The 11,569-nt window shown below is 43.5% G+C and overlaps 1 protein-coding gene across 3 annotated transcripts in view; it reads right to left on the bottom strand.

The window, feature by feature from the left end:
* The window catches only part of usp2a (ubiquitin specific peptidase 2a), a 37,080-nt gene that overhangs the window by 2,690 nt on the left and 22,821 nt on the right, over positions 1-11,569 (bottom strand). For 2 of the 3 annotated variants that reach the window (XM_070434015.1, XM_070434014.1), the window contains exons 1-6: positions 6,113-6,707; positions 2,289-2,339; positions 1,252-1,378; positions 1,001-1,112; positions 361-471; positions 67-131 (exon numbers count right to left, since the gene is read on the bottom strand). In XM_070434015.1, coding sequence (XP_070290116.1) covers positions 67-131; positions 361-471; positions 1,001-1,112; positions 1,252-1,378; positions 2,289-2,339; positions 6,113-6,271 — 625 coding nt within the window. In that variant the 5' untranslated portion in view covers positions 6,272-6,707. Of the gene's footprint in view, positions 1-66; positions 132-360; positions 472-1,000; positions 1,113-1,251; positions 1,379-2,288; positions 2,340-6,112; positions 6,708-11,569 lie in introns of those variants that run through there. The other variant, XM_070434016.1, reaches the window with a different exon arrangement.

Raw genomic sequence — 11,569 nt, 5'->3', positions numbered from 1 at the left:
GGGTGTGTTACTCAACCCCTGTGGGTGTGTTACTCAACCCCTGTGGGTGTTGATGCGTGCCCTTACCCACTACTTTACTGTCCTCTCTCTCCAGGTACTTGCTCCACATTCTATCCCCTTTCTCTCGGTCACTGTGGGAGGGACGACCGGACAGGAGAGGGTGTGTCAGTATTCAGTGAGTTAAAGCCTCATGCTCATTGCTCCCACGCCTCCCCTCTTGTAAACCCATGAGAAATCACGCCTCCACACCCACTGACTGCATACTAATACTGTGTGATGTGCCCTACCCTCCCGGTTAACATTCTCTTGACCATAGTCCCACGGTAGTTCATGGAGAGAGAAAGAGCAGGAGACACTCACGGCAAGTGGTCAAAGTCCTCTGAGCTGCCCCGCGGCCGCACCGTGACCCGGTTTACCTCGTTGTGCAGCCCGTCCAGCAGGAAGCGCAGGAACTCCTGGGCGTCCTGTTGGCTGGAGGGAGGGACACAGACAGACACACAGGTTATTTTTTTAACGCATTGGAAAATCATCTACAATACCATTACTGATACAAAGTTATTAGATTTGGAGTGCCTCTGAAATGGTAACCTATTCCCTACAGATGTAGGATCCTAATGTGATCACCCTGTTGCAGGAGAACTTTCCTGCAATGCAGGAKATTTCAAACTTGTAGTGTATTTGAGCTTTAAAAACACTTCTGAAGTTTGTCATTTCCACTTTGACATTTCTGACTTGATTTTCCCTTACGAAAAATGTATCAACCCCTACAAAAATGTCTGTTAACTATAATCCATATAATAATTCACATTTCCTGTTGCTGCAGGATTATTTTCCTGCTGTAGCAAACTGGCTCAAATGAAGATRCTACATCTGTATAAAGTGCACACATTTTCACCAGGGCCCATAGGGCTCTGCACTGGTCAAAAGTAGTGCACTATGTAGGGAATAGGGTGCCATTTCAGAGGTAGGCTTGGTGAATAGTTAGTTGAACAACACGTACTTGTATCCCACGAATCGGGGGGCGTATCTCTGAATCTGAGTTTTGAACTCTGASGGGCCGACCGCCTCGCTGCTCGAGGACGTCCACATGGTCTGGAGGAGCTTGGCAAATTCTAGAAGCACAACCGGGAAACCAAGAAGATAGATCCAATCCCCTCGGAACAGTGGCAGACATTGTAAAATGGGAGACTTGATGGTAAATAAAATGTTCAGCATTCATTGACTGCAGGGGACTTAGGCTAGCTGTCTCACCCTCCATGAGCGCTCCGGTGTTGGTGCGGCTGTTTTTGTTAAGGTCGCGTCGGTGGGAGTTGTGGAGACAGTAGTCCCGGAGGTTGTGTGTGTTACTGAGACACTGCAGGATGGAGTTCATGAAGCACTGTAGACACACACACACACAGTCTTCAGAAGAGGGTTAACACACACACTACCATGCTGTTTGTGGTGCAGGAAGTTACAGCTTCAAAATCGAGATTGTTGAGAAATATATTTAAAAAATAATTCCTGCATACACAATAATTTGACAATAACGGTTTCAATGTTGAAGACAAATGTGCAGAGGTGAATTCGTGTCTGCTGAAGTTATTTTTAGATATTTTTTTGTTACATACATGCATGCATGGAGTGGCAGGTAGCCTAGTGGTTAGAGCCAGTAACCGCGAGGTTGCTAGATCGAATCCCTGAGCTGACAAGGTAAAAATCTGTCGCTCTGCCCCTGAACAAGGCAGTTAACCCACTGTTCCTAGGCCGTCATTGTAAATAAGAATTTATTCTTAACTGACTTGCCTAGTTAAATAAAAAATGAACAATTAACATCACATGTTACACATGCTAGCATGGGGAAAACGAGGAACAGCAGGCTGAGTGAATGAAAGGTAGCAGGGATAGAGAGAGCGAGAGACAGTCAAGTCCCCCAGCCGGTACAGAGTGCAGCAGAAGCACTCTGATAAGGTTACTGTGCAAGTAGACAGTTTATTTCGGGACCCATCCTTCTCGCTGTTGCCTGGCAAATGCCCCCTCCCCTCCTCCTGTTTGTAGAGCCATGAGATGGCATGGCAAATAATCTCAGCAAATGGAAATAGACTAGCTAAGGGAAAGTGTTCGTGATATCAAAACACAGCCCTTAAGCCGATGGCAGAGGATAGGACATGTGGATTACACTATTTTTCGTTACACTGACAATATTCCACGTTTATTACACAACACACATGAATAGAGGCCTAAATATAGTAGAAATATGTGTGTACACATGTATGAGTGTGTGTGTGCGTACCCAGGCCATTACTTACGGTATTTCCCAGGTTCCGTAGGCCCACCAGGCCCTGGGCACTCTTGGAGTTCTGGGGAGGAGAAGAACACGACAAGGAAAACATTTACGACAAAAGCAAGTGAGAGAATGGGATCTCTACATGGGCCTACGGTGGAAGGACGTGTGCGATACCCATGGGGGGCCATGCTCAGAAAACGAGGGGCGTTCGTGGACAGATGGACATATTCTTTGTCGAACATTAGCCTGGTCCTGTTTCAATTCAGAGGGAATCACGCCGTACGCACCACCTCAGATGTGCAGCGTTTCCTACACAACTGAAACATCTTGGCTTAGCAATAGCCTAAAGGCTTTAAAGTGGATAACGGTCTACAAATGTAGAATAAGGGCTTTGTAGAAAAGAACATGACTGACGTCACTGCAGTTTAATTATATAAGTTCCGTCGTTTTATAATTGAGTAGTAATGGAAATAATTACCAAAGCACCAATACGACTGTGGACAAAACTTTACATGAAGTACATATCTCTTTAATATGGAATGCAATGTGTTGTGCTTTGAGGCCTCTGTAGAAATGCTACAATCAATTATTTATGCCTATTACTTTGAACATAAGTGAACACAAGGCCCCATCACAATGATACAGTCCCCACATTTAGACCAGGAGGAAGGGAGACTGGGATAGGTAGAGTACAGTTCACGCAGAGTCAGACAGGCCAAAAACCTGACACAATTATGTTTTTATGGGTTGATGTAGAGCACAGCACTGCTGGGGAACAGGAGAGGAAACCCAATCCAGCGGAACTCAATATAACACTGAAGTGACCCTGACTTAAGCTCTCCAGTAACTCTCACCTGAATGTTCTGTTCTGGCTCATATAGCCTCCCTCCCTAGTCTCTCCCCATGACCGCAGGAGTGACCAACCACCACGGGACACACAGTGAAAAACAGACACACACCCATGTGCTCCTGGTGTCTGGGAGTTCAACCAGACAGTTTGTTCCAGTTATGAGAACACAAACTTGGGACGGGCTGTAGCGTTTTACTATTACATAAATAACCCCACGCCATCTGTCCCCCTTTCCCGACAGAATAGAAAAACCCATCCAACAGTTTAATTAACTCAGGATTATCTAAATCCTCCTTTCTCAATTCCAACGTAAAATAGAGTGATTTATTAGTCCGCGACCACATGAACAAAACATTCCCTGTTGTCAGTTATTGGTATACAGTCAGTTCCTTGTAGTGGGTTGGTTCCTACTGTCCGAGACAATAATCTCATTTCCCCCTAGTATTCACTTGTTCACTTCCCTTCATTTGAAAGGAATTGACTGGTATGATTCCTTTTGTAGCCTACACAAATCCAATGTTTTTACATTGGTGGCAAGTAGTGTGCCAGTGTAGGCTACACTCCAGGAGGACGGGCAGATTATTAGGTCGCTGCAAGGCAAGGATCATACTGGATAATGCTCATAACAAACTCACACCGCTTTTCACCTCCAGAACAGTTTTCCCGGAATGAGCCCCATGACGTCACCATGTGCCGTACTTTGCTGAGTAATATCATCAGAGCCCAAAATAGCACCTTTCCTTCAGAACTTGCTGCCGCGTTCTCATTGGCTGGTTGCTGTCAGAGCGGTGTGACTGTCACTGCAGAAGTCATCCTGACAGCCTCTCTCCCAGGGAACGCTATTTTTACATGAACAAGCTAGAGGACAATATGACAAACGCACTTGGTCACACTCACAACATCTGGCAAGGGCTTTAGTGTGACTTACTGATTAACTGACTGACCGACCAGTGTTCTTCTTTGGACTAGCAACAGATGAATCAGTGTCACCCATTATGAAAATGTCTTATTCATTAACCTTTGATGATAAACTTAGTTATATAACTCTAGTCTTCACAGTGGTGTGACAAGCCCCGGCAAATGCAAGAAGCCCACTGCTGTTAATCATCATAGCAGTGCACTAATCACCTTGTGATCATTAGGTTGCCGGTTCAAACCCCCCGAGCTGCCTGCGGTGAAATTTGCAGAACAGGCAGCATTACCGGCTTCAATATCCCTGTATACTGCCCCTGTGCTGCACCCAGTCTGTGTTGTGTGACAGCAAAAAATGAAGAATAGCTGTGCAAATGGACCAATATTGTACTCTCTGTCTGAATGCTAGCCGTGCAGGTCCCATGCTGTCTTGCCAACTCCTATTGTCATGCAAGAACACTTCTAGGACCAGGCTATGTGGAGCGTTAAAACATGCCCAGGCACATCCATTACTCCAATCCATGATGGAGGCCATTCGGTAATAGGCAGTGTTTGGTTCAAACTGTAGCTACAGTAGTCCAATCTCTAGTCTACTGTCATTCCATTTACAGATACAAATTTGGCCTAGTTTTCACATAACACAGAGACTGATTAAAGAATTGCCTTGCATTCTCAATGTATTTACACATAACATGATTACTGCCACCACACTATCAATCCGAGACATTTGATTTAAATGTTATCTGTTGTTTAGCTGTTTTGGGTTCCTTGGCCCTTAGCAGTCACTGTCACTGACATTGATACTGAGCTAAACTATCTCATGATGAAACAGCCAGGTACAAGTTGAGCCCTGAATGGCTTGAGTAGGCCTGGGCCTGCCTGACACGGTTCCACCTTGCTCCATGGAATGCGCTATAATCATTAGCTGGCAGCAGTGTTGTGTTGTGTTGAGTGAGAGCTGCTGGAGACGGAGAACAGCATGTTCTGACCTTCCTGTGCCTGGCCCCTGTTGGGGGACAACAACAACAGCAACCCACCAAAGTGACTGACCAGTCATGGATGAGTCATGGATGGACCAGTCATGGACCAGCTTAATCAATTGATATTTACATCCACTGTCTCTCAGACTATTCAAGACCAAGATAATGCACTGAAACAATAGCAACACGTTCCCAAAACAGGTTATACAAAAGCCTCACAAGACCTAATATGAGCCATAGATAAAACATTTGAGGGACAAGCGAGAACCCCCCCCCCCCCACACTCTTCATTGTGATAGCCAAATACCAGCGTCTGCCACAGGCTTTCACCTCATGAGAGCGAAGCCTGGGAGCCAAAGATAGAGTAGCCAGGTGCTTTCAGTCATGCCGCTCCGCTCCTTCTATTGAGTTTGTTTCATTGAAACGTTCAATACAATACACTCTCTCTAGGATGAACCCGGATTATTGAAGAAGATCAATGAAGTGTCAACGTTGAAGGTTGTAATAAAATCGTTAATCATTAGACTATAGTGGATTACTGTTGACCAACGAGTTATCCAGTCACTGCTAGAGCCGTAAACACCATTAGCTCATGTCAGATGATTTCAACATCAGTCTGCAAATAGAACCCTTGAACAACAATTTTACCTTGATTTGTTTCTCTCTAAGGACATGGAATTATGAATAAAAATAGCGAGAGGGTGGGACATATTGTCCCATATGATATTACACATGTTGCATAATAAAAAATAATACAAAACCCCATTCTAAATATATTTTGATACAGGCCTAGGCTATGTAATATAATTTATCAAAGGCCTGCTATGGAGTGAGATTAATTTGAGATTATATAACTAGTCTAATGACCTGCCAGAATACTGATCCTCCACAGAGGTTTAGCGGGGTTTAGGCTACTGCTAGAGTGGCTGCAATGTTATATCGCTGTCAATGCCGTGTAGAAGAACCCCTAGTGATTGTCTTCCAGGAAACGCAACATCAATCCTCCTTATTGATTAACAACACATATATTACTGTAACTAATACGCAGACAAACATTCGATAGATTATCTTGGTGTCAATATATCCTCTCTTTTTTTTTTGTACCTTGGCTTGATTAATGAGAAGTCCTACAAAGGTTGACACCAGCACCGAGCCAGACATGCTCGAGCTTTTCCGCCGCATCTCTTGCTTCAAGAACGGGAAAACCGAGGCCGGGGGTTCTTCGGGAACGGTCACCGTGTATGACTGTCTCATGCTGGGCATGATGACTGTCTGATATAGTCGGCTACCGGTGTGTTCTGATGCTCTGCCGGTATCAGGCAGATAGAGCCGGTGCGCTCTTGATTCACCGGGAGTTGCGCTCGATCTCCTGATATTATATGTCGCAGGACCTTTGTATGAAAGTGTAGCCTACGTTACGAATATATTAGTATTTTTGCTCGAGCTTATTCGTTTCCTTTTTGCGGTTGTCATGAAAAAACCGAGCCATTCATCTCATCTACACTCGATTTACAAGCGATACATACCAGACTGGCACTCCTGATATCATGAAAAAACACATAAACACTACATGAATTAAATAGTTTCGCAATGAAAACAGACTGAGCAATGTCTTATTTTCTCCCCTATATATTTCAGAAATCGAAGACCTTCAGTATACGCAAATCAAAACAATTTCCCTCGTGCAGTATATCAACCACCGGGCTGTTTGAGAAGTAAATGACCACTGCCTCTCCATCGTTTTACAACCCCGAGGACACGCCTCTTTTCGGATTAGTACTACAGACGTCAGCCGCTGCCACAAACCTCTCCGACGTCAAACAGTCAGAGTGGTCCATTCACATTTCTACGAATTACGTTTATGCTTATTACTCGAATGGTGCTTCCGAGGACACCCGTGGAACATTCATTCCCGTTGTCCATACATCAAGCAATGAGATACAACACATTCACTGTCGAATATGGCCTTTCTAAAGGGCTATTCAGCGTGAGACCCAGTTATTCAATGCAGGACTACATTTCAGAGGAGTACAGTATATCGTGTTGGGGAGAGTAGGCTACTACTACTGTACTACATGCTCATAATCTGTTAGGCTATTGTCCATGGCTGTAATAATACATCTCTTCATACAGTTGAAGTCGGAAGTTTACATACACCTTAGCCAAATACATTTAAACTCAGTTTTTCACAATTCCTGACATTTAATCCAAGTTAAAAAAATCCCTGTTTAGGTTAGTTAGCATCACCACTTCATTTTAAGAATGTGAAATGTCAGAATAATAGTAGAGAGAATGATTTATTTCAGCTTTCAATTCGTTCATTACATTCCCAGTGGGTCAGAAGTTTACATACACTCAATTAGTATTTGGTAGCATTGCCTTTAAATTGTTTAACTTGGGTCAAACGTTTTGCGTGGCCTTCCACAAGCTTCCCACAATAAGTTGGGTGAATTTTGGTCCATTCCTCCTGACAGAACTGGTGTAACTGAGTCAGGTTTGTAGGCCTCCTTGTTCACACATGCTTTTTCAGTTCTGCCCACAAATTTTCTATAGGATTGAGGTCAGGGCTTTGTGATGGCCACTCCAATACCTTGACTTTGTTGTCCTTAAGTCATTTTTCCACAACTTTGGAAGTATGCTTGGGGTCATTGTCCATTTGGAAGACCCATTTGCAACCAAGCTTTAACTTCCTGACTGATGTRMRMWKAWTWTYRRRKKATAWMTRRCSTTCRTCATGARYCCATCTATWTTGTGAAGTGCACCAGTCCCTCCTGCAGCAAAGCACCCCCACAACATGATGCTGCCACCCCCGTGCTTCACGGTTGGGATGGTGTTCTTCAGCTTGCAAGCGTCCCCCTTTTCCCTTCAAACATAACGATGGTCATTATGGCCAAACAGTTGTTTTTATTTCATCAGACCAGAGGACATTTCTCCAAAAAGTACGATCTTTGTCCCCATGTGCAGTTGAATACCGGGCGGTTTTGGAGCAGTGGCTTCTTCCTTGCTGAGCGGCCTTTCATGTTATGTCGATATAGGACTCGTTTTACTGTGGATATAGATACTTTTGTACCTGTTTCCTCCAGCATCTTCACAAGGTCCTTTGCTGTTGTTCTGGGATTGATTTGCACTTTTCGCACTAATGTACGTTCATCTCTAGGAGACAGAACGCGTCTCCTTCCTGAGTGGTATGACGGCTGCGTGGTCCCATGGTGTTTATACTTGCGTACTATTGTTTGTGCAGATGAACGTGGTACCTTCAGGCGTTTGGAAATTGCTCCCAAGGATGAATCAGACTTGTTGAGGTCTACAATTTTTTTAATGAGGTCTTGGCTGATTTCTTTTGATTTTCCCATGATGTCAAGCAAAGAGGCACTGAGTTTGAAGATAGACCTTGAAATACATCCACAGGTAGACCTCCAATTGACTCAAATGATGTCAATAAGCCTATCAGAAGCTTCTAAAGCCATGACATAATTTTCTGGAATTTTCCAAGCTGTTTAAAGGCACAGTCAACTTAGTGTATGTAAACTTCTGACCCACTAGAATTGTGATACAGTGAATTTTAAGTGAAATAATCTGTCTGTAAACAATTGCTGGAAAAATGACTTGTGTCATGCACAAAGTAGATGTCCTAACCGACTTACCAAAACTATAGTTTGTTAACAAGACACTTGTGGAGTGGTTGAAAAACAAGTTTTAATGACTCCAACCTAAGTGTATGTAAACTTCTGACTTCAACTGTAGTTAGCTTCACAGAGGAAGACTGTTATTCTGACACCTGCAACTCAGCCACAGCATGAGGTTTTCAGGCTATTTGAGGGTCAAACTGTGATGCCTACAGTATGGCTCTTCTGTTCGTTGTGGCAGATGGGGAGAAACATCAGGATCAAACCTTTTGTAAATTCCTAGTAAAGAAGAGCTCCTTCTCTGCAATGTGAAAATTCTGCTGAAGGAGAATATGGTAGGCCTAATATATTTTAGCTACATTCAGTACCAAAGGTGAGAAGTACAAAAGGTGAGGTTTTACAACATGGTAAAACAGATTGTAGGGTAGAACATGTTTTCCTCACGGAACAAATAGGATTAATTGACAAACCATTGTCAATTTGCTGTTAATCAATACAAATACAAGTGTTGACTGCACCCTCTGTAATAAACATTTAGCACTGTTAGTTCTGAACTCTCACCTATGAGGAGACAAACTTGTTTGCTTGTTTACAGGCTTCAACACTCAATCTTGTTGCTCACCCCTCTTGCTCAAAGTCTAAAAATACCCTGATTTATTAGGACTCAAAAAGTGAGTGTGACAATACAGATGGCTTTATGCGGCTAAAATTCCATCACTCCATTTCAATTTCACCACCTCTCTTAAAACCAAACAAATGACATAAGCATTGGAAAAGTACAGAGTCCCTGACACAGCTAATTGTATTTGCAATGATGTTGCCTATTACATTTGAGGAGATCAGAATGACATTTCCCCATACCAGTCACACATAGAACAGCGGTCTGCCAAGAAAGGGGATTGGTAAACAGGAGACATTATGAAGCGGGTCTAAACATCGTCAGCCATCAAGTCGAGTCAGCCCTCAGTCAGAGTCAAAGAACGGCTGCAGAAAGTAGCATAGGCCTAGCGTGAACAGCAGACTGCTGCCAGGGGGCCTGTCTACCTATAGGCTACCTAGACTATTGCCTTGATTCCATATGAAATGATCTACTAAATAGGTCTTCTAAAATATAATAACACTGCCATAGATTATGGGTTAATGAACCAAAACTGCTTTCATGCTGCCACAGCTACTTCTTTAGCCTTTGGGCTTTAGAACTGTCTTCCTCTGTAATTGTGCTTCTGATCTAGAAGGAATCTGACGTTAAATTCGCATGTCCTACCAAAAGCATCGCTGGCTGTGACGTGACTCATGCTCATCTGAGCTAAATTGTACCAGACTAACTGTATTAAAAGCCGTGAGCATTGCGTCTGTCTCTGTAATGTATGTGTCGTCTACGACCACATTCTGTTGATGGTGTCTAGGTCTGTAAGTTGTGATGTCTGATATTTGTCTGAAACATTGTTCCCCCTACAACTGCTGTCTTGGTTGGACCAGGTCTCATTTGAAACATAGATTTGATCTCAATGAGACTAACCTTGATAAATAAAGGTTCAATAAAATAATCAAAACATGAATGTGAGTCAAGAGGGGAGGTATATTGTACATACTGGGTTTCATTGAAGTGATGTGTAGGCTAAATGGTAAAGAGAGAGGGCAGTATGTCCCAGCTCAGTCTTGTGACCTAGCATGTGTACACAACAAACAGCCAAGGAACACATTCCATTACTCCACCAGCTGAGCGTGTGTGTGTGTGTGTGTGTTGTGTGTTGTGTGTGTGTGTGTTGTGTGTGTGTGTGTGTGTGTGTGTGTGTGTGTGTGTGTGTATGTGTGTGTGTGTGTGTGTGTGTGTGTGTGTGTGTGTAAAACAATCCCACCTTGAGGGGAGATGCGAGAAAACACAGAGCCTAAAGGATAGCAAACTACAAAATACGACAAAGAAATCAATTTTTGTATTTTGACTTCTGAGATAAAGACCTGGTTAGCTAGGCAAATCATTACACATTTGATCAATGTACATCTGCCAACCACCTTTCCTAGATAAGGGCACATCAAGGAGATTCATTTGTTTAAGTAAACGCCCAAATTGGTTAGCACAACCAAAAGGAAAGTAATACCGTGGTTCAGCATAAAGCTAGGCTAGGCTACCTTTCAAAGTCCTGAAACTAGGCTAAATGCAACAGTCACTCAAATACAGAACACAACATTAATGAAAAAGACTTTGTGTTTCTGTTGATATTTAGGCTACTCGTCATTCTGCGGGCACTGACTGTAACGGAACGGAGGAAAACGCTCTGAATGGTCATCGTTGCACTTAAAATACCAACATCAAAAGGCCTGCTGTTCTCAGTGCCAAGTAGAGTACAGATACAGTTTGGCTACACACTGAACTGTTTGAATCCACTCCCCAAGGCTTTAAATTCAACAGCCAACCAGATTTTGACGTTGAGCAGTGTGAATGTTAGGCTACTGTTTGACATCATGGGCAGCTTGCTGAGTGGTAGACCTATTTCTCACGATCCAGCCCTCTGAACTCCTCAGAATTAATACGATGCCTAATGAGTTCTGGGTAATTGTTTTCCAGAGGGCTCAGTATTAAAGCTCTCACACAGACCAGACTGGCGTTACATTTTAATCAAAGCATTATGCTACTGTATCGGACTGAACAAGGTGGCAGACATGCAAAACATTGTTGGTTCCACGGGAGTCTAGACTTAGGCTAAAGCAACCAAGAGACAAACGAAAGACAAATTTCACCCACGTGTGATAGGCTGGCATCACTTATGCAGAGTTGCGGACACATAATGGGAAGCCGGGGGTCCCACCTGACAGGAGTTGTACAATGGTTCTGAAAGTGTGTTAATACCTGTTGTAATGACCTGGCCACTAATTCAGCCACCCAAAACTCCTCCTAGCCCTCTGAGGTAAAGGGAAAAGGGTTGCTCTGCGGATT

Source organism: Salvelinus sp. IW2-2015, linkage group LG22 (genome assembly GCF_002910315.2).
Source record: "Salvelinus sp. IW2-2015 linkage group LG22, ASM291031v2, whole genome shotgun sequence".
NCBI lineage: Eukaryota > Metazoa > Chordata > Actinopteri > Salmoniformes > Salmonidae > Salvelinus > Salvelinus sp. IW2-2015.
The sequence above is the reverse complement of the archived record's forward strand: the minus strand, read 5'-3'. Positions and strand labels throughout refer to the sequence as shown.